Source organism: Candoia aspera, chromosome 5 (assembly GCF_035149785.1).
Source record: "Candoia aspera isolate rCanAsp1 chromosome 5, rCanAsp1.hap2, whole genome shotgun sequence".
Lineage (NCBI taxonomy): Eukaryota > Metazoa > Chordata > Lepidosauria > Squamata > Boidae > Candoia > Candoia aspera.
Genome location: NC_086157.1, coordinates 47557022 through 47581691, shown reverse-complemented (window position 1 = coordinate 47581691; position 24670 = coordinate 47557022). Strand labels below are relative to the sequence as shown.

At 37.5% G+C, this 24670-nt stretch overlaps 1 protein-coding gene across 1 annotated transcript; it reads right to left on the bottom strand.

Annotated features, from left to right (window-relative positions):
- On the bottom strand, positions 1-24466 carry RAI2 (retinoic acid induced 2). The gene is made up of 2 exons (XM_063305141.1): positions 24396-24466; positions 1-2128 (listed from the first exon to the last, which is right to left on the bottom strand). Exon 2 carries the CDS (start codon positions 2021-2023, stop codon positions 401-403), a length of 1623 nt encoding a protein of 540 aa, XP_063161211.1. The 5' UTR covers positions 2024-2128; positions 24396-24466; the 3' UTR covers positions 1-400.
- Positions 24467-24670: the final 204 nt, after the last annotated feature.

Genomic DNA, 24670 nt, shown 5'->3' with positions numbered 1-24670 from the left:
TAACACATACAAACATTTATTCTGAAAGTTCCATTCTACTCACTGTTGTTCAGAATTACATCATCAAAGCACTTTATGGCAGTGAAAATAGCTCTTACTCCTCTGACTTGCTCATTCATTATACTCCATTAAAGCTGAAAATGTGCAATCCACTTGAAAAATATGTTGCTTTTTATTTACTTCAATGAAAAGTTAGAACAAAACATGGGGAGGGGGGAAGCATTGCTTTGGAAAGATATATCAAGATATATTCTTCTGCTGTCTTCCCCATCCCACCCACTCTTCAATCCTCCATCTTGAAATAACTTAAATATAGTTTAAAGTTTAAATGTAATTTAAAATGAAGTGCATCTCTTTACTCATAATAATTATACCTTAAAACATTCTAAAACTTCATAAATTACTTTCTTGGAAAAAAGGCTGCAAGCCGCTGCTTTTTAATGGGAAGAATGTGTATTTCCTGTGAGTTCATTTTCTTTAACTTGACACTCCTGTTTTTGATAGGTTTTCTAAGAGCTTCTGCATTATCCCGGACTTCGGGCTGATTCTTCACATCATAACATTGAAGCACTGAGTCCTGAGGCATGTCCCTTTTGAAGGAAAAGTTTTTTGTGGAAACCCCTGAGAGGCCCTTAATCTTGCCACAGAAAATAGTCGGTACTGCGTCTTTGACAGAAACTATCACTTTGGCTGTCTGTGAAGTGCTCACAATTTCAATATTATTGCCAGTTGTGGGTTCACAGGTTGCAATGCTATTCTGATCCACCAGCCATTTGGCCTGTTGTCTTAGGAGTTCAGAGGAGCTGGCACTGCTCACTCTGCTTTCGGCCTTTGCTGGGACCTCATGAGGTTTATCTGCCATAGAATGAGCAGTTCCATCCATCATGGACCCAGAGCAGCTCGTGTTTGTTGTTTCAGTATTGCTCACCTTCCGAAAAGAAGCAATTGACAAGTCCAAAGCACCATCATTGGAGGTATTCTGACAACTAACCTGGTTTTCCTTAAGGAAAGGAGCTGTTTTCATAGAAAGATCAAGGACTTCATTTTCATTACTCATCTTAATGACAGTGTGCCGATTCAACTGAGAAATTCCTCTGTGGTGGATAAAATCACATGGTTTAGTTTCTTCCTTCTCCAAGGGAGTCTGGGTGCCTTTGCACGAATGCAAAACAAAGGAAGCAGCCGGTTTGGAGCAGTCTAAGTTAACCTTAGATTCAACACCATGGGGAACTGGGATGGGAATGGGAATAGGGACTGGGACTGGGACTGGCAGAGGAACAATCACAGGATACGGCACCAACAAGGTGGCTGGGGGAACCAGTGGAGACAAAGGAGAACTGAAGGGCTGAGATGGGAGAGGACAGTCTGATGATGGCTGATAGGGTGAAGAGCCTAAAGCACCTTGAGTGGGAAAGAGATCTTGTAGCACAGCAGCGAATCCTGGTGTCTGAAATACCGGGGGCAAGACAGAATCTTGAGTTGGATTGGAAGGTTTCTGATCCAACAGTTGCGGTTGTCCAATGGGAGCAGCAGAACCTTGGAACAGGTTGCTATGAATGGAATTGGGAGCACATGGTGAACTCTGAGGTAATACTAGTGGAGAATTTAAATGCTGAAATACATGCTGCTCTAAAAGAACAGGCAATGGGACTGGGCCTTGAGTGGTCATAACATATGGAGTATTACTATTGGGAGTAATCTGAGGAGTGGTGCTTCCTGCTACTTGCAAGTGTATTGGAAGAACCACAGGGCTGTCTCCTAAACAAATTGGCTGAAGCACTGTGGCAGCTACTTTGAGAGCAACCCCGCTTTGGGATTCTGCTGGTGGTGTTAATATTGATGGAGCAGGCACAGTTACAAGTGGTGAAAGTGCTTTCTTCATCAGGTCTGATGAATTGATATTCCAGGCTTCGGCTGTTATCAGCTGGGCAACTCCATTTTCTAGTTTGTTGTTAGCAATAGTGGAGGGTGAGGTGGTAACATCCATGGGCAGGTTTTGTGTGTCCTTATACAGTTCCTCCATTTTATAGGATTTCTGGGGCTTTGCAGAATTGTAGTTTACATAACTGTCACTGACATCCACTTTATCTCCAGGCTGCCCAAAGTATCCACATCAACACTATCTGGTCTGCAAAACAGAGACATGTTTTAAGCAATGCATAAATCCTTTGCTAAAAATAACATTTGCAACTTTTTAAAAGGGTGCCTATCACCAAAATAGAACATTAAGTGTTTCTAGCTTTTGGGGACAGTTTTTAATCACACAATGTCCTAGGTATGTGTACAGTATATATGCTTACATAGAACATACATCTCTGGAGTGTTATATGAAGAGTCCTGGGGAACTTAAACTTAGCTGTAAACAAAGATAATTTAAAGACTGAAGCAACTACAGAAAATGCTAGAGTGCAGAGCAAGAATTCAGGCTGTTATTTTATACTTTTAAACAAAGCTTCATATAATGGTATCATGTGACATATGGAAGCAGCTGCACTGTTTACACTCGACAACAGCCCAGAATTGAGGTCCCCTAAAAATAACTCATGATAAAATTATTCATTCTGGTTTGGAAAGTTTTATTTACAGTAAAAGAATCACATCCTGCCTGCCTGCCAAGATCCTTAAACCTGTTTTGGAATATGCTCAAAGATAGCATTAAGTGATATCCCATAGTAGACCAACAACTCAACAATTTACAAATGCTGATGCTTCGTTGTACAGCCTCCCTTCCATTTAGAGCTATACAACCACATACAAATACAAGACCAACATCTTTTAAAATCTTCAAGAATTAAATTCAAAGCAGCTATGGCATTTACACTGACACAGCTAATCTTAACTGCAAGATGTCAGAGAGAAACCCATTTTTGTTGTAAACCATGAACAATTTTCACATCTCTGAGAGCAGTCTGCTTACCCTTAAAGCCCTATGCACAAATCATTCTTGTCATGAAATATATCATGGTAACACTGGTACTAGTATTATCTAATATCCGGTCTTTAAAATGAAGGTTACATTTTTAATTTCAATAAAGGATGTTTCTTAACAGTGTCCTAGCCAAGCAGCAACATGATTACACAATTTTGTTTTTTATGTTTTGTATCCATCTGCTCATTCGATTTTATAGCCTTTAGGAACAAAACTTTCCCAAAGGCCAACTTTATGTCAATATACTGTTAATCTGATTCAAGCTCTTTGAGTACAGCAAGCTAAAAGGTCAAATTCCACAATAAACCTCTATAGAAGGAGAGAGAAAACAAAGGAGAGAAAGCAAGCAAGCCAGAGCAATATGTAATTAAAACAAATCTCATAGTATATATATATAGAGAGAGAGAGAGAGAGAGTGAGAGAGTGCAAAATGATGAAAAACACAACAGACATCACTATTACAGCTAGAATTAAATGCAAATTGATGATGTTTTACTGGAAAAGGGGTAAGTGACATGCTTTCTGTATACATAGCTAATTAGTAATAGTAAACATACATAAACATAAAATAAAAATAAATAAATAAAATGAACATACATAAACAAGAAATAGTAAACATATACACAGCACATTCACCTTACAAACTGCATTCTTAATGAAGAGAGAAACACAGTGGCTACACTGACAAATGCTTCATATTAATGACATTTATACATCTATATACACTCTGATGACATTGCATCACTTTATTTACAAATATTGGCTGCCAGTCACCTTTATTACATTACCGCCCTTTTTCCTACATGAGACAAATTCATAATGAGAATATTCATCTATTTTGAACTGTTACTGCCTTCTTAAACCAGTGGAAAAATATACACCTATATAATGTACCAAAATAAATTATATATAATTTCAATCTGTTCATTGCCTTCTTCATTATATAACCACATCAGTGGTTTTATCCATGAATGTTTGTTGTGATTAAATAGAAAAGAATAAAGTATAATACTGAAAAATCCTAAACAAAGCAATTCTAAATTATAAAACACTGATTAGGTCACTCCTAAAACACAGATAAATGTTTAAGATGCACTGAGTAAATTGTTTTGAAACAGCTACCAAGTTCAGCCTGCAATTATTACCAAATACCCACTTTGCCTCCCTTTTAAAACATAAAAAACCCTTGATAATGTTGCATAGCTACTTCGCTCATTTCAGTTTCAATTTAATGCTAAAGATCTGTTTTAATTTTTCAGGACAGTATTTCTTATGAAGAATTGGAAATATTTTCATTTGACATGATTTTATGAACAAATATGTCAGAGAGACTATGACATTAGGGTACTCTGTAACAAAGTAGAACACTGTAACTCAATAAACTAACAAGGCTTCTAGGACCATGCTGCCCAAGCAGTTACTTCCCTTAGCCTTCTGGACATCCTAAGTTCCTGCTGATTTAATAAGGTAATATCTTTAAGTTGGTCTGTTACACTTATCCCTAACTGAGATTGCATTGGATCAGCACCTACTTCATGAATTACACTGTATATAATTGTATGTATTATACCCTCTGATATGATGATGCTGTGCATGGTGAAAAGTTATCACCATGATGTTGTGGTAATAGAATTGTTCACAGAGGATTCTGTAATTAATCTAATTAATCACTTCAATCATAAAAACAAGGAGGGGACACTTCCTCTTCTGCCCTGAAGCCTTTTACATATTCTCCAAACCTATTGAGAGACTGGGAAAATATCTAGGTTAGGGATTATAGGAAGCTTAAAACAGAGAAGCTATTTGGATACCTGATCCCATGCCACTGAATTGGATTTGTTGAGTGGATAGTTTATTTAGTTTTCTTTTTCACATTTTACATTTCACTACAGAATTACATTTTATCAGAATAGCTGAAAAAGAAGTATAGGTGGAAGGGCAACCATGGTGACAATGATGAACTCTCTTCCTTTGCATAATAGATAACTTTAGCTTATAAAAGTTACTATAAAATATAGCTGTGCAATGCTTTGGATCTGATTTTAAAGAAGTGCTCAATGTAGTCTGTTATATACAGTAGTTGTTATAGTGAAGATGCCAATGATTGCCAAAAGAAAAGCAGAACATAAATATAATAACCACAACAGATAAATAAGTATGTTCACATTATTGCTAAACGTTGAACAAACAATCATGCCCAAACTATTCATGATTACGTACTTATAGTAGTGAAAATATGGGAACAATGCTAAGCTTTCCATATAATATCTGCAATAGGATTTTTCTATGATGAATATAATTTCACAGGAAACTACATGGCAATATCACAATTACCTGCCCCATTCTTTAATCACCAAGCACATATGCTCTTAATATTCCATATGCTCACAGACACTTAGATGACCCATTAATTTTCATTGATATTCCTTCAAATATGTTTTTATTTATTTCTAAAAGGATTATATATGCTTACACTCCTCTACATACATACAGAGTTTAAAGCTCTTCTTTTGTGATCCTAGTAATATCAGAATTTTCACACAATTCTGAGAGCATTATGGCTGCAACTGAAGCAAATTATGGGCTAAAAAAATCATGTAGTAATATAGTAATATAAAAGAGTAATTTGATTACATATTATGTACAGTGTAACCAAAGACAGCGTGCATATTAACAAAAACTGTGAAATTTCTAATGTATTGTCTGGAGATCTCTGAAGAATTGCATGAAGATAGCTTAGAGAACTGGACCTGACTGGTAACTGGATTAGTTCAATCAATCAGTCAGTCATTTCATGGATTACAACAACATGAAAAAGATCAGACTGTGTCAAGTTTTACTGTATATATTACAGAGTTCCATTTAGACCTTGGGATCCAGTTGCTAGTTATGCTTTGCAGTTGTTCCAGTTTTATAAATATATGTTTTGTATTTTAATACTGTTATATCATCATTTTGGAGAGGAGGTCTAATGAAAATATGAGTAGCTGACATACATTTCTATGAGGGAATTAAGGCAAAAAGAGAAACTGCATAATTTAAGACTTTAATTTCATTTTTTATAGATGAGGCTGATGCATAAATATAATCCATTGTATTTGGAAAAATGTAATTATGGGACATCTCACAAAATCGTGTGTTGTCCTAAAAAACACATTTTTATCTAACTCTTTGTGAACATTGAAAAATAAACCACCACCATTAAACAATTTAATTTATCAGAAAAAATTAAAAAATGCTTATAATTTATTTTGAGCAACTACCATGTACCACATTACAATAAATGTTGCCTAATATCACCAGCCAATGGCTCAGGATAGCATTATATGCACTACATATTAAAACACAGAAAAATAGCACAATATAATAACAGAAAAATCAGAACATATTCTACTGCCCCCTTTCTGTTAGGGGTTTTTTACATTAGAAAACACAAGTATAAGTAAACTGAACTGAAAAAAAACAAAACCCAGTGCCATATTTTAAGGTTGCAGCAACCCATCAATACGCCCATTTCAGGAAACAATGGTTCTTTAAAATATTAGCAGAGTATAAAACTGCAAACTGAACTGCCATAAGAAAGGTCATTTTTCTTTTCTATTATGAAACTTGGGAGATATTTAAATAGTACTGTTCCTTCAAGTTCTCCATTAGTAATTATGACCTGCTGAGAAGAAAAAGTAGACCAGATCAAACACTTTTCAACTGCTTTCAGAGAACCCCCAGAATGCTTTAAATAAGGCAGATTTTTAAAAAGTAGGTTATAAATATCAAATAAAGAGGTGCATTTTTTAGTACTGTGAATTTATAGACTGAGCTTCAAGTTAGTTAAACTGAAATGTTCCTCTGTGCTCAGTATCACAGAAAATTAGGCAATTAATGTTAACATTTTACATTAAAGCATATTATACATAAGTTATTATTAATTCATAACTATGAATACTATTCTTAACAGACCCTTTTGTATTTGTTTCAGAGTTTGGGTGCAAACATGCATTTCCACCTACACCTTTCCCATTCATAATGATCTACTAAAATAGTGATGGTGGTGGTGATGGTGATGATGATGATAATTTGACTTGATTCTCTATAATGCTCTTACTTGAATAAGACAAATGAAACAATTTATACACTGACATAAATAATTTCCCCAATCAATCTGAAATTAAACGCAATACATATTAATATTTTTCTTTATTCTCATGGAAGGAATAGTTTTGCTTCTATAGTAGGAAAAGAAACCTTCCTTTTTCATCACTGATATAATTACTGGCTATTATCCTACTCACTCTATTAATAATCAATAGTAAATATTATTAGTTCTCAGGGTCAAGTACTGCAAGAATGATATTTAATGGAGCCCGAGAAAAAATATATGCTCATAACTAAGGAGAATGTTGGGCTAAAAACACCTGTGAATTCTGTTAGAATGGCTGTGAAAAAAGAAAAGAAAACTAGAGAGTTTTCTTGTGCCCAAAGGAGATTATAGGATGAGGAAAGCCAGATTTGTGTCCATACTAATAGCAGCATGTCAGAATCTACTGTTGCTACCCTAATGCAAATGTAGGCTGCCATATATTCTGCCAAGAAGTTCTATCCCTCCTTTCTTAGTAGGAGTCTGGTAGGTAAAAGAAATAGTAGTGATTTTCTATTGGCAAACTACAATTACTTCAGAACCCTTGATTTCTGAGAACAGGGGCACAAACTCAGCTCTTCACAGGATTGGAGTCATTCTGCTGCAACTGAAAGCTAACAATTGCCCTGCAATTACTTAGGATGATCCTGTCACAAGAATACTAGGCTACAGAACTCACATTACTGTGATCTGGAGTTAATTACTTCCTGATGTTAACGACCAGCTGAATAAATGAGAGAGGAATTAAAATCAGGCAGCCTTTTCAAGACTGACTTGAAGACATGCACACACAAAAACTGCTGTTTTAAGCCACTAAGCGAAGTTCACAAAACTGATAAAACTCACTATCAGTGTATACAGATGCTGCCCCATCTACTAAATCAGATGTTTCATTTTGGATTTTTTTTAAAAAAGTTGACTGGCTTTTTAAAAGGCATGGACAATCACATGATATGAAACCTGTCCATCTATTCTGTTTCTTCTCTAGTAACAATATTTTTTAAACAAGACCATTATTTTGGCAACCTTTGATATAGCAGGTTTATTATTGGTGTATAGCAGGCATCAAGGCTGCAGACATGCAAAATGTCAAGATATGTAGCTTGGTTTTACCAGTGCAGCAACCTCCTGCTGGCAACAAGACACCTACTGAATTTATGCCACACTGAAACAAGTAAAATAAAAAATGAGGCCCATTCTCATACAAAGCACTTCCTACATCAAAAATTATTATACACAGAAAAAAAAAAACTACACAGAAAGGGAAGTTTATTCAATATTTCTTGCCCAGGAAAATAAAATGAAATACATTTAGCTTATTACTTATCTGCACTGTTGTTCCATGCAATTTATTACACAAGCAATTGAACTGGATGTAATATAAATGCTTCTGTCAGAGCAAAAGTTGGGACACAAACTAATTATTTTAATCTATGATGAAGCAAAAGTATCTCAAGTTCCTACACTCTAATCAACACTTCCAGCAGCTGAACCTATCTGATCTGTGAATTTTCTGATACTGGGAGATGTTCAGTATTCTCCCAAATCTGCATCTATACATGCCACATAAAATGCTAAGCCTATGGTACAACTGCAAGGTGTAAACTTGTTTCAGTAGTAATTGATGGCCTATTTAAACACACTTAAATTCCAAATGAATGCCCACAATCTGTTTTCATCTGGCTTTTTAGTCTTTCACTTAATCAAACACCCATAGATAATACCTGCCTACTTCTAAGCCTTGGGATAAAATTGAGAGGCAGTGTAATAAAGTTAGACTAAGAAAACCCAAGTTCAAGTCTACACTCAACCATGACAACTCACTATGTGACTTTGGACCAGGCACTGAAGAATATGTTACAACATACAGGTTTAGGAATGGAACTTGTTCTTAACCCAGGGACTGTATAACAGAAATAAATAAAGAATGTCCTCTTGGATGTTTAATGTATTTATGGCTACATACACATGTTTGTGATAATATGAGACGTGTGCTAGTTAGGGATATGAATTTATGTATACTTTTTTATGCAGAGGTGCTATGCTGTTGACTTGGAACCAAATGATTTGCAGTGGATATTAGATTGCATAATACAACAAAGAAATGGACCAGAAAATTTATGTATCAAAGCCCAAGATAGCTATGTTGACAGGGAAGATGAACAAATGATTAATAGTTATATGTAAATGGTGAAAAGATAGAGCAAGTAAATTAATGTACCTTAGTAAAATATTGACTAAAAATGGGAAAGCAGATGGAGAATTTTTAAAACAAGAAATGCTGGTAGAAAGGTAGTGGATAGTATGTAACTTTTAAGAATGATGTTAGTAGAAATAAGTTAACATAGCTGTGTATAAGAGCATGGTCCTGCCAACGTTGTTATAGAAATGACAGTTGGATATGTCAGGAGAAACATATGAGTAAGTTGAAGATGGAATGGGCACTTATGAGGTCTGTGTGGTAAAACCTGAGGTCACAACATCAAGAATGAATGGAAGTTGAATAAACATGGCAGAATGCAAAAATGAATGTCTAGTATGTTGAGTTGGTTTGATCATATGGAGAGAATGAATGAGGATAAAACTACAAAACATATAAACGAAATCAGATTGAATAGGTTGAGAAGATCAAGAAAGTTGTGGTTGGATGGAATTGATGAGATTCTCAAAAAACAGAGTTAATAAATTTAAAGAACAAAGATGAAGTAGAAGCAAACATGGTTATGCACAAATATATGCACTAATATATATTACTGGTGGTGTAAATACAACTTTTTTTTATTTCAAGCCTTTAATTTCTTTGGCTTGCTATTTCTTGCTCCTTTTCTGTGCTTTCAATATCATTTAAAGAAAAAGATTGATGGATATGTATATATATGTAATATTGTTCCTTGTTTATTATTATAATTACCAGAAAAAGGGTATGACCTTACTGTTTTATGTATTAACTGTACTGAACTGTAATGGTGATTTTATTGATAATTTTACTGTGATTAGTTTTCTTTTCTATAAAAATACCCCTGAAATTAAAACTTATCTAAAAGGGCAGACACAGCAGTGTATTTAGACACATTTCAGGCAGCTTCACTATATGCCTTTAGCAGATTATAAACCTAATTTGATTAGGAAAGGTGTTGGGACAAAAATTAAGTCTTTCACATTTGTTTCTGTAACATATCTCTCGACTAAAAGGTACATTGTTGATCTAAGATTGACTCTTACCAGTCCATGAATTTCTGACAAGATTACACATTAAGATATAACATGGTTTATTGGGTTTTGACAAGGCATGTTGTTTGAAACCAGCCTATGTAGTTTGTAAACTATGATATATGGCTTAGCTTAATATGTGATCCCAACCAATTGTGATTTATTCAATTAACCATGTTTAAATAAACTGTTGCTTAGTTTGATGTACAAATTCAGTAAAAGGCTGGATTCATCCCAAACTTTCAAACTATAAGTTTCAAAGTAGGCTTGTAAAAGGTCTGCATTTTCCCAGGAGAGCAGACTGATTTTCTCATGAAAGTGAATTAATTCTGTGATGATGGCAACAGGACATCAGAGGAAGTACGGGAGAAAAAGCTATCTCTTAGCCTGTCATAGTTTGCAAAGGCGCAGAGGCCCATCTCCCCCACTGGTGGCTGAAAATGATAGAAAATAACCACCTGTGGGTGAAGTCTGATTAATGATCTCCTCCCAGACCCCACTGCTACTTCCAGTGCTCTGCAATCTCCTCTCCAGAAAGACTTGAGCAGCAGAGAAAAGCTTTAATTCAGCTGCCGTTCCAACCACTTTTTAAACTTGTCATATATACCTTCTTGAATAATAATAAAACTAGTTATTAGGAACTAACTGAAGTCATTTTCTCTAAGTGTTATGGGGATCTTTCTCAGCTCTTACACAGCGTTTTGTGTGGAAACACAACACTTAGTCTTTACTCTTTATTTGGAGTCACACAACAATCTACATCACTGTTTGCTTTATCGTGTTTTTAAAGAAATAGGTAGAAAAAATGTTTATTTATCTTATCTTTACTTAGCAGCACACAAGAAATCACCTAAAATCTGTTACTTAACTATTTTAGAACATTATTTTAGATTTTTTTTTTTGCATTGAGAATGCTATCTGGCCCTGACAATTCCCTGTTTTGTAAGAACACTTCATTCCAATACTCATAAAGATATCCTGTTTTCAGAAGACATTTTCACTTCTATATGCACTCATATAATGCACAAGAGTTGCTTGGTAGCTTTCCTGTTGCTCTAGAATAGTGTTTCTCAAGCTCAGCAACTTCAAGACGTGTGGACTACAACTCCCAGAATTCCCCAGCCAGCATGCTATCCCCATACCCATGCTGGCTGGGGAATTCTGGGAGTTGAAGTCCACACGTCTTGAAGTTGCTGAGCTTGAGAAACATTGCTCTAGAAAGCAATACATTTCTAATACACTAAAAATTACATTAATCAAAGTATTTATTTAAGCCTTCAGCTTCTGTATTTTAAAATCTCTGATGTGACACCACAACCACTGCCACCGACACCATAATGTCACTAAATCATACCCACTAATCCAGTGACTTGCTTCCAACAGAGGATTTTAACTTTCTTCTCCGTTGAGCCAACAACAGTTATCATCAAAATATTCAGTTGCTTTTTAATTCCTGTCTGTTAATTGCTTAGTTCATTACTAAATTTGATCATGATTATGGCTGGACAAAACAGGTAATCAATTATCACTATATTTATTCTGAATAATTAATCATGATGAGATGGCAATACATTATTGCCTAGGTTCATTTTATCTAAAATATTGACCTGATATTATCAGAATTGATAAAGAATAAACATCCAGGATTTATTTATTTCAGGAAGTGTTAAGACACCTAGATGGCTTGAGCTGAATAATCTGTGGCTGGGATTCTGAATTACAGAATTATGGAGATGGAAGGATCATAATGATCATCCAGTTCAACCTTCAGTAATGTGAAGGAGAATCCATTAAACATGCCTTGAGAAGGAACAGTCCAGCCCCTCTTAAAATCTTCTAGAGAACCCACAACCTCTTAGAAAGACTCTTCCACTGTTCTTATTATCAGAAGTTATCTTTATATTTAAACAAAATCTAGGTAGTTGATCAATATACAATTATACAATGTACAATGCATGCTTTATTTAATTTTAAATGGCATTTCATTTTAAATTTTATTAAAAGGCATACGCTTATGCCTTTTATTCAGATTTGTTAGTCAGAAAAAGTTCAAGCAGACCCTTTCTAATTTTGGGTAATCATAGACTAACATGTCTGTCCTCCTACAATGTTTATTTTAAATACTAGTTCTTCAATAGTTTTCAGAATGCTGACATTACTTTCAAGTAATATTATGAAAATTAATTAACTATATTGTGCATATAATTTATTTCAAGAGAATTCTTGGGTATGGACTAAAAAAACTGTCCTTGATTGTAAGAGTCATTTTTTGCTGGCACAAAGAACAAATATATCTCAGAAAGAACAATGAACAAATTTAGGATCACAAATCTTCAGGTAATGAAGAATTAATATTAAACTTCTGTGAAAATAAAGGAATGTGATTACTAAGATTTACTTCCAGAGAAGAAGTGCATTCTTAATCTTAAGAAACAAGCTAGAGTCACTTTGTGATTTGAAGTGGCACGCAATAAAAATACATACATACAGTATATACTTGCATACTAGAGGGCCATATGTAGAGGACAGTTTTGTACTGCCTACTTTTCTTGCATGGCCCATAAATAAGTAGAAAGTAACAACTGTCTTCAAATCTCTAGCTATGGAAAGCATCTAAATATTTCTGACTTAAGACTATAAGACAAACTCATTGTTTAGGGCAGATACAAGTTCTGAACATTTAAGGCTCTCATCTCTGGCAAAATGATAGGAGGTTTGCTCAAAGCAATCAAAAGGGGCATTTTGCATTGACATGAACAAATGACCCTCTCTTAAAGCATTAAAGTGGTACTGTCTTCTGGAGGAGTCAGCATAACTAAGGCATTGCAGTATAACTAATTGTACCTAGAAGAAAATATTCAGTTGCCTAATGTCTAATGTTAACCATGAAAACAAAATCCATCCACAGAACTTGATCTGAGATTACTTTTGGGTTTCCTTTCCAAATATTAATTATTCATTAATGCAATAATTCCAAATGCTCCATTGGAATAAGGGCAATGTGAATTGCATGAGAACGAGATACTTCTAACTGTGCTCAAAACTTCTTCAAATTAAAGTCATCAGTGTTTAATCAAAGATTTACAACACATACTAAATTGTGATATTGTTTAAAAATATTAATTGTATGTCACTAGATTGAGCTTTTATCTACCCAATATGCTTTCATCCCTTCCAGTCTTAATCCATATTCCTGCTCAGACTTCTGACCTGATCCAAAAACCAGAAAACTCTTCTCCAGATGACATCTGTGGAATTTTGCCACAGAAAGCGTATTACAATATTCTTGCATTTAGTGTTAAGAGAAAATACCATTCTTCTTACTCTTTCAAATTCTTTATGACTGGGGAGAGATATAACTGAGACTTTACATTGCTTTAAATTGTCAACATTAGGATGCTGGAGCACATCTTCCCAATTGTTCAATTCTTCATTATTGCTTTAAGAGCTGTAGGTGTACAGTTCCCAATATATTATAGATGTCTGCCATAGCACAGACATACACAGCCCCTATAAAATGGGAATATGGTCCTTAGAGCACCCACAAACATTTCTGCCTAATTTGCAAGTTTTAATAAAACATGAAGGAAAGATGGTGTACCGTATATGGAAGTAATCACATTAACTATAATAATAATAATAATAATTATTATTATTAAATTTATATACTGCCCATTTCACTATAAAAGTATATTTCACATCATTGTTGTAGTATTTAAACTAAATTAAATTAAACTTAGTTTTTTCCTGACTCTCAGCTTGCCACTCAAGAGCCAAATTTGGCCATTATTATGAAAAAATAGAGGCACCCTCCCATAGCAATAAAGTTGCAATGAAAGTATCCTTACAAGGTAAATTTTAAAATTATTATATAAAACCCCCCAATTTTTAATGCTCTCAGTATTAAATTAATATTAGCAGTTACTAAGTCGAAAGAGCCTTCAAACAATGTCTTCAAATCAAAACAAAAGTTTTCAGTACATAACAACTTAAGAGTATTGGCATCAGGAAAGAAGGGAAAGTAGCTTTTTAAAACTAGACTGTAACAGTTGCAATGCATGCAATCAGGTCTAAAAACAAAACTATTCAAAGTAAATTCATTTTCTATTTCTGCTCAGCATGAGGAACACACACAAATAATATGGCAATTAATAGTGCATTAAAAGAAGATTGGCTGGAACCTATAGTGTTTTTCTTCTTTTTTAATCAATTGATCTTTGGAAAACCATTTTCACCTTAGCCATGTACACAAAGGTAATCCTAAATCTTAAGGCTTATATTGTTGTAAATCCAATTTATGAGGCTTAGTCAGAAGGACCCCAACTGAGTTACATAGGACATAATTCCTGGTTATTTATACATGTCATTAACTTCATGAAATATTTTAACCTAATGCTGGAAATTGAGTAACTAATATATTCCCTTGTTTGAAAATTCCAGTTTCTGATGCTACACACACTCACTAATCATGCAAGAGAAATTTTAGTTCTGCTGAAAGAATGAAGGTCTTTTGGTATACTATCACCCTGCCTCATTCACAGAATTATATAGTTGGTCCACACAATGACAGTACTGTATCCACCTCTACAGTATGTTTCATATGTTTTACCACTGCTGCTTCTTTTTCCTACAAATTATATTTAGAAGGGGGAAATGAAATAGGTATAGAAATGCATCCTGGTAGTATTTGGAACCCAGATAAGGATATGAGATCAGGTCAGAATAGTTTCTGCTCCCTCACCTATCCTGCAAACAGAAGCAGATTCTGCACAATCCAGTCCATGAGTTTTACTTTAAACAACCATCACTGCCTCAAAATTGTATCCTCATTAAATTCTCTGTAGGGTAAAAAGCATCTCCATTCCTGTGACAGACATGGAAGCAAACCACTAGTCCTTTTTCCATCAGAAATAAAGCTTTTCCTTGTTCTTGAACATCTGTATTGAAAATGGACAGACATTGGAGTGGGCATCCAAAGTGGACATCTATTATATTTTACATTGTTTCTCTTTGTTGTTTTTTTTAAACAGCACCGCTTCTGCTTTAATTTGCTGCCCGCCTCCCCCAAACAATTTGTCTATACTTATGCTGTAAGGTACAAAGGGATTGGGGGAGTCTAGCTGAACATTTAATATATTTGTATCAGAGAGCAGTAGAACAGAAAGGAATAACTAGTATAATGAAACAAAAGCTCAGTAATTAAAAGGGTATAAAGAAATGCATGTATGAACAGAAGCCTAGAGAGAAGAACCTATTGTTATAAATAATTCTCATGCATAAAAAGAAAGCTATATAAAGACAGAACTTATTTCTGAGTAAAAATGTTTTGAATTGCCATTAAAAAAGTCAATATGGGAGAAAACGAATAAAGGGCATGATCTGCTGAAGTAGCATGGCATGGAATTCAAGTATTCATCTTAAACCATCAGTCACAAGCATCTAGTCCCTATATAACAGACATCTCAACAATCACACATATGATCTATGTAAAGTAATTACTATAGCAAATATTTTTGCCACACAGAATTCCTCAAATCTATTTACAGTTTTGCAAGTAGAAACATCTTAAATAAATCTGTATCCATAAAATATAGGCAGTTTTTAATTGAGTTTAGGCCTAATTAGGGTCAGTTTTATTTATTTAAAGAAAAAAAATAAGTCACTATCCTTATGTCATTATTTTAAACAGCCAGTTGTTCACTATACAGTCCATTGGAGTTGGTGACTAATAAATTCAAATAAATAAATAAATAAAAGTAACATTACTAGCTCCAGTAGGCTATTGGCACTCTTGGTACTGTAGAACTCAGATTAGCTGGATCCCTGTATTTTGATGCCAAATACTTGATTACTCAGGTTACTTGATTACATTACTCAGAAGCTTTGGCTCAAAGTTTCCATTTTGTCAGCTTCTTGTTCTGAAAAGTAGTAGTTCCAGCTGATTAAAAGATGGTGGCAACACTAGGAACAAAATGTTTTGATTGCTTATGTCAGAACCAAGTCTGCCTCTGACTTGGAAAGTGAAACTCTTTCAGAGTCAGAGGAGGAATTGGAAACTTACTGGGCCGAAACCGGGAAAACGAAACTCCAGGCTGAGTCAGCAGCGCAGGAAGAATCCCTGGCACTGATTGGGCAAGATTTAGAGGAGGATTTGAATACACCAATCAGCCTGCCCCAATGGTGAGCTGAAAAGCACGCGCAGGAGAGAGCAGTCCGATTGGCTACAGGAGACTCCAAGCGTGCCAAAGAACAGAATGAAAGGCATCCATGCGAAGAGCGGGCTGCCGGAGACAACCGATCCTCCAAGCCTGCAGCTTCTGAAGAAGAATCCTTACCGGTGTCGTAGACAGTGTCTGTCGCCAAAGAGGAACCAGCGCCTTCGCTCCACTCTGAGGAGGAATTGAATCCTGTATCTGCTGCCAATGAGGAATCAGCGTCAGCCACACCCAGCAGCCTTCGCCTTGCTTCCAGCCTTGATACTCCACAATCTCCTCAGCAGCATGGTCAAGCCTTAAAGTTCCAGCGCCATCTGCCTTCAGTCCTATACACCCGCGCTTCATATGCTCTGTCGTGCTTGAGAATTTCACATCTATCTTGTTCGGGATCTTGGTGCCAGCCTAGTCTGAAGCTTCCAGACGAGTCCTGCCTTGTTCCGAGTACCAAGCCTTTCATCAAGTTTCCAGTCCAGAGAATCCAGCCTAGTCCAGGGCTTCCAGCCTCATCCAGCCTTGTTCCAAGTTCCAAGACTTGCTCCAAGTCTCCAGTCCAGAGAATCCAGCCTCGTCCAGGGCTTCCATCCGAGTTCAGCCTTGCTCAAGTTTCAAGCCTTGTTTCCACCCATTCAGTTCAGAGTGCCCAGCCTAGTCTAGAACCCCCAGCCGAGTCCAACTTTGCTTCAAGTTCAAGTCCTGCTCCAAGTCCTCAGTTCATTCCTGTCTGCTGCTCGTGAGTCCGTGATCCAGCACCAGTACCATCCCAGTATTGTTCCAGTTTGAGAACTGCTGCCTCCAGCCTCTGTGTTCCAGTGGAAACCAGTCTACCCGCCCAGTGGGAAATCCTATCCACTGCCTTGCTGTGGCCCAGTAGGGCTTGTTTAACCAAGTCTTCGCATATCAAGGACTTAATTATTATGAATAGTTATTTAATAAACAGTATTTGTTGAGAACCTGTCTGGTGCATAGTCTGAACAGGACAGCTTATCTCTTACCTCTATCCATTAAGAAGCTAGTGATACCTTCTAGTTATTAAGATAATGGGGACTTAGTAGAGTAGTATTTTATACTGTGTAACTGATTAAGAGCAGCCACACTACTAATAAACAGACATAAAAACCTTAAATTGGCCAATCCAGAGCTATGAATTGGAAACTGTGAAAAATTATCACCCTTCTAACAGTACATAGTGGCAGTATAGCCATAGGAATAACAGTGGTCTTTTTTGCACTGAGTAGGCTGTTTTCTGCATAATGGTCAGGTTAACAATCCAGCGATTGCTCGTAAGTCAGGACATGCCTCTTATTTTCTTTATTCCAGCAATTCTTGGGCATAGCTGTGATTCACAGAGCCATTTGAAGTCATTTTCCAAAAATTCATAGCTACCCTTGAGACCAGACAGTAATTGTCCAGTTCCAAGGACATTCTTTACTGTGGTAATTCTTATCTAGTCTTGTGTACTTGTTGCATACTTAGAAGTGAAAGCACATTGGTTTCACTCAAGAAAAACTAGATTCCTGGTGATCCTCATCTAATATAATTTATTCCTGAGCCAACCTTTCTTTAGTTGGCATACTTTGCAGCCTTATAATAAGAATTTTAAGATAATTATTCTCTTCCCTGATAATAGAACATACTGTTGTATGCAGGAACTATTTTCATGAGTCACCTGTAAATGAAATCTTTTGCATTTCTCCTTCTCTGGAAGAAAAAAAATGATAAATATCCTTACTCTATTTCTTTGATATTTCCTCTCTAAGAACACAAATTTATTCATGAAAAGTATATATAAGATGTATAGGTATATCTCCCAAATCTATTCTTTTTCTTCTCATACTCTGTATTTTAACCAAACACTGATTCCTTGATCTGTGTAGTTGTCCAACCCCTCAGCACCACCTTCCCCTCCATATTTAGTAAATCCTTTTCCCCTTCTCTTCGTACTTTCTGTATTTTGGCCAAGAAATTTAAAATTAATGTGTCAGGCTACATGTTAGGGAGGTAGGTTGGTTAATGAAATCATTTTCTCTTTATAAGAGTGAATGATCGTTTCCCCCACTTTTTCATTTGCCTGTGTGAGCAAATAAACTTCTTAATGTGTTTCAGTGTTCATATTTTCCTGAGTTGATTCTTTCCCCAGTTTCTGAAGGCAGGTTAATTCATAGGTAAGCAGTGCACCTACACCCCAGCATCTGCAAGCTTCACAGGCTCCTGTCCACTTGACCTATTTTCATTCAAAAATAGGCTGCTAAAAATCAAAGAGCTAAGCTGTACCATCCACCCTATATATATTCATGCCACTGGTCCCACAAGCATTCTTAGAAAGTAAAAGAAACTGAGAAACTAAGCCAAGTACAATGCTTACAAGTCTCTCCATATGCTCTGGAATAATACAAAGGTAACTGGGAGCAGAGTTTAGAGCAGTGGTTCTTAAACTGCTTGACCCAATTACCCCTTTTCCTGGTCTTGAATAATGTCATTATCCCCACCACCACAGCAAAAAACAAAAAATGACACTGTTGTTTTACACAAGCATCTTGGCAGCAGCAGTCCCAAACTGGATCCTCAACTTACAAACAAGCAATTACAACTTGCTCCATTACCCTCAGGATATTCCAAATTACCCCCAGTTTAAGAGCCCTGGGTTAGAGGGGACAGCAGGAAATAGTTTTACCAGTCTGGTGCTCAGCAGATACAGCTGTGGGATAGCCATGCCTACCATAGCAGCTATTTTGAGAGAATACCCATAACTAGTTTCCAAAGTTGTAAATTGCCTATGGGCATCAGAAAAGTGCCTGTTCATGAAGGAGTTCTTAACTGTTATCATCTGCCTCCTTTTTAAAAGTATGAAAACCAAATCAAAATTCACAGCTTTGGTATGTACAAAGAAAACCCATAGATGTTTGGCTCAAATATAACCCCAGTCACAACCTTTGTCCAATATTCTGCTATATAGTACTGTACTTCTTGAATGATGAAAGTTCTACTTCTGGCTCTGTATAAGTCACAAGGACTTCTTATAGCTCCATTCAGAAAACTGTGGTTTGCAATAAAATGATTTGATCCTGTTTCATTTATACTAATTGATTGTAAAAAACCTTTTTGGGGGAGATGGGAGGTGATAAAAATTTGGAAAATAAATAAATAAATAAAAAACTCAGTGTTTCCCAAGCTGGCATATAATATGAAACCATGGCAGACTTCGCATATTATACCAAGCTTTGCTTGCCAAACATAGTACAATGGCCTGGATTACATACAACATTAGGCCACAAATTAGCTGTGGGCAACCAATGATTCAAGCATCCATTTGCAGCTTGCTGAAATTGTGTGTGTGCACCTTTGAGTCAGGGTTGACTCCTGGCAACTGCCTGGACTAGTCTCTGCAGTTTTCTTGGTAAGATTTTGCAAGTGGTTTGCCATTGCCTTCTTCCTAGGGCTGAGAGAAAGTGACTGGCCCAAGGTCATCCAGCTGGCTTTGTGCCTAAGATGGGACTAGAATTCATGGTCTCCTGATTCCTAGCCCGGTGCCTTAACCATGATACCAAACTGGCTCTCTGAAATTGCATCACCTAAATTTGGAAGCAAAAGGGATGATTTTCAGTGGTGCGTTTTTTTAAAAAAAATTAAAAAATAAATGATGGGAATGGAAGCAGAAGAATTCTAAAAGAAAGTCAGTTCCATTCCCATCCCTAAGAAACCCCAAATGGCTTGAAATTACTATGTACTTTAGGGCTTTTTGTTGTTTTTTGCTTTGGAGAAGGTTAAACATGGGAATAGGAGTGATCTGCCTCCTAGGGCCTTCTTTTCCTAGCAATAGAACTAAAAAAAAAGAAGAGAAAAAGCAAGGTGAAAATTTTGGCCCTGCCCCTTCTGTTGACTTAATCACCATCTAGGCTAGCCTCCATAAAATTGGGAAACAGAGGCTGGGAGGGTGACCCCCCAGTGATTACCCACCTTTGTCATAAATTATAATAATCTACAAAGCTGGGTTATCATACTAAGCCAAAATCAAATAACATAATGACTTTATGCCATGTATGAATGCAGCTCATGACTTGCTGTTGTAAAGTTAAATCATAGTTTGGCATTCTAGCTGAACTGTGCTCAAGAATCACGTTCACATTACAACATCAATCTAAATCTGCAGCAAACCATAAATAAAAAAATCTAACCGCTGTGTATGATAACATCCTTTTATTATTATACCTGTAGTATTATTAAAATTAGTAGTAGGTGTTAATAGGGGAGGAGAGATCTGCCCCCCGGCCCCTCCTTTGTGGGGTGCCGCAGGGATCGGTACTCTCCCCTCTCCTTTTTAACATCTACATGAAACTGCTGGGTGAGATCGTCCGTCTCCCTGGGATGAGGTATCATCAATATGCTGATGATACTCAACTATATATCTCCATCCTGGGGGAAGTAAGTGCCTGGGGGCTGTTGGGGTCTGGATGGGGAACAACAGGCTTTATCTGAAGCCTAGTAAGACGGAGTGGCTGTGGATTAATGGCTCCTCAATTTCTGGGAAATTGTAATCTTTAGTTCTGGATGGGGTTGCACTGCCCCAGACAGACCTGGTGTGTAACTTGGGGGTCCTCTTGGACTCATGACTCCTGCTCGAAGAGCAGGTGGCAGTCGTGGCCAGGAGGCCCTTTGTGCAACTTTGTGTTGTGCGCCAGTTACACCCCTTCCTGGAGCGAGAGGCCCTTCGAATGGTCACTCACTCTCTGGTCATCTCCCATATAGACTACTGTAATGCGCTCTACATGGGGTTACCCTTGAAGTGTATCTGGAAGCTACAGTTGGTCCAAAATGCAGCCGCGCGGGCAGTTTTTGGTGCCTCAAGATCAGCACACATTACTCCCTTGCTCCGCGAGCTGCATTGGGTGCCAGTTTGCTTCCAGGTCCAATTCAAGGTGTTGGTTATCACCTTGAAAGCCATACATGGCATGGGTCCAGGTTACCTAAGGGACCGTCTCATTCCCGTTACATCTACCCGTCCCACCCGGTCATGCAGAGAGGGCATGCTACGGACCCCTCTGCAAGAGAATTCCCTCTGGCAGGGTCCAGGAGGCGGGCCTTTTCTGCAGCAGCTCCTGCCCTTTGGAACATCCCTCTCCCGGAAGTGAGGTTGGCCTCCTCTCTTCTGGACTTCAGGAAATGGCTGAAGACCTGGTTTTGTCACCATGCCTGGAGTGGGGAGAGGAAGAGCCACTCTTGGGGCTGGTTGGTTCCCTAGTCCTGCCAGGACCGGTTCCGGTCCCCTTTGGGTGGAATTAGATCTGCCATCACTTGGATTTTATTTTATATGTATATTTATTGATATTATTCTGATTTTATTGTATTTTATACTGTTTTATTGTGAACTGCCCAGGGCCCCCGAGTAGGGAGATGGGTGGTAATAAAAATATGACAAACAAACAAACAAACAAATATTTTGTCTCAGTCCTTAAAAGTCCTTTCAGAAACAGCAACATTATGATTATAGTTTTAAAATTATAAAATCCTATGATATAATAACTGAATCAATTCAAAAACTACACTACTGACCTTTGTATTCCTCAATTAGCATTTTCTTGCAATGGAAATAGCCCAGATTTTTTACATGTTTCAGTTGTTATGAAGTGATAAAGGCCACAGCTTCACCTTTTGACTCTCTTATATTTACAGTTTTTTATTTGGTCTAAGGGGCAATTCAGTGAGGCCCCTGGCTGAAGACCTCTATTAAAGATATTAAAGGGAATGACTAAGTTTGCTGTTTCCTCCAGTAGCGCTACACAAGGTTGGTAAAATGTATTTTTTTACTAGGCATACACCCTTCCAGTCTCTATTGGGTCCAGTAGATCTTCCTGTGCTCATCTCCAATATTCCATTTCACAGACAAAGAACTCTTATCTCCATGCTGAATATATAGTATGGAAAACCAAACAAACCAAATATATTTTTTGGAACAAAATGGCAAGCAATATACACTGAAAATGGGGACATATATGCTGTATTATATTCTCTTTTTGAAACAGTTTAAACAGTCTAGTGCTAAGCACTAGACAGTCTTATTTTAAACTGTTTTAAAAAGAGAATATAATACAGCAGGAAAAAAAAGTTTAGTACAAGAATTCCTGAAATATTTTCTCTTAAAAACAATCTACTTTTTAAAAAAGCAAATGCATAACATTAGAAATCAAAGAGCACAATATAGTTAAAAAAAGAAAGACTTTTACCAAAATGTGGTAAAATACAATGTTTATTTTTCTGCAATATATACTAAGCAAAGTAGCATATTATTGATGTAAAATCTTTTCTTAAGTGTTTACATATACTTCAGTAATCAAAATAAAGAACCTGAAAGCCATAAATATAGGAAAACAAAAATGTACAATTACTTTGCCCAAAACAAACAAATGAACCAGAGGTGAAATGAAAGTAATTATTCAAATTATTTTAAAGCGGTTGGCATAAGAAATTTTTCAGCAATTATTACCAACATTATTTTTTAAAATCATGCATGTATACTTTTATAATGACATTTACTTTGGATTGGGAAATAGTCAAACCATGTTGTAAAGGAAATATTACTACTGGTAATGTTGGATGTTAACCCATTTCTGTGATATTCTACTGTCTTTTCAAATTATTATTTCACAAAGTTTAGCAGAAGGAGATCTATTGACCCATAAATCTACACTTGACCCTTGTCTCCCTTTTCCTTCATCGTTTACAAACCATGCCCCTCCCTGTCCAAAACCTACTCCTGGGACCTCAGCAATTGAAAAACAAAGCAGCAGCTGTTTGGCAACACTTCTAACCCTAAACAGCAAATGCAATCAGATTTCATTTCACTAAACATCCAGGCCTCTTTCAGTGTAGAGAGAGAAACAATAGCCACTATTTTATTAGGGAAATACATGGGGGGGGGGGGGGGGCAAACACAGGCAGATCCAAATTCATTGGTTCAACTTTTTATCAAAGAAGCAGAACCCCTGGAAATATGAAATATAAATACCATAAATTGGTTGATTTACATACATACATCTGTTTCAATAAAAGCCACACAATTCTCATATTTTAATGCTACCCATTAGATTTCTTTTCCTTCCCCAGTCTATGCTGTTTCCCAGAACTGAAGAGCAATTCTTGGAAAATGCAGACAGACACTTCAGATGAAATTTGGGACTGCTACATCAAAACGCTGATGCTGTAGAAGACAGACTAGGTTCACCTCCTTTCCTTCTCCAAATAATTTAGCAAAAATGCAACTTCACAGCAATGCCTGCCAAGGAAGACTCTAGAGAACACGCAGCCTGAGGACGTTCCCAAAGCTTCCCTTTAAAACTAAGCTTGCCGTCCTTCTGTGCACCCAGACCCATCAGACGGCAAAATGGATGCTTCACCACAATCTTAGCCTCCTCCTCCTGGACCACGCCGGATGAAGATGAGCCTGAACTACAGTGGCGAGGCCTTCCTCCGCGAGGGTTTCAGCCAACCACACACAAACGCACGCTGTTCTGCCTCCTCATCCCCCGGGTCTCTACTGAGCATCCTCTGAAGGGGAGAGGGGCATCTCTGGCCCCGGGGCTGGGACGCTCATGCAGCCCCGAGCTTCAGCAACCTGTCACCCAGGGGCAGCCGGCCGCTCCGCCCCGCCCCGCGGGGTCTGCCCGGTTCAGCCCCAAATCACTCCCTAGCCTCGCAGCAGACAGGCGCCCACCAGGCAAACCTGCGCCTGCTCCGCCTGCCTCAACCTTCCGTCCCCGAGTCCTCCTCCCTTCCCAGCGCAGCGCGTCGGCAGGGGGAGGCGTTGGGAAGGGAAGGGAAGGGAAGGAAAACGGTGGCGGCGGCGGATCTCCCAGTTCTCTTTTCTAGCCCCGGAGTTTGTCCCCCATCTGTTTCCGATCTCAAAGCTCTTTACCTCCGCTTCTTCACTGGGGTTGTTTTAGCTGCTTCAGTGGACCGGGCAGCCTCGCTAGCAGCGGCAGCAGCCTTTTCTCCCCTCTTGCAGCTGGAGGGGATGAAGGACCCCCTCCCTTCCCTCCGTGTCCTTGCAGCGTACGTATCTGTCAGGCTCTGCCAGCGGCTCCGGGTTGGCAAGGAGGAAGCAATGTACGTTCCGCTACCAGGCGTCCTTCCCTGTCCTGCCTTGCCTAGCCCTGCCCTGCCCTCTTCCTCCTGCTCTTCTTCCTCTCC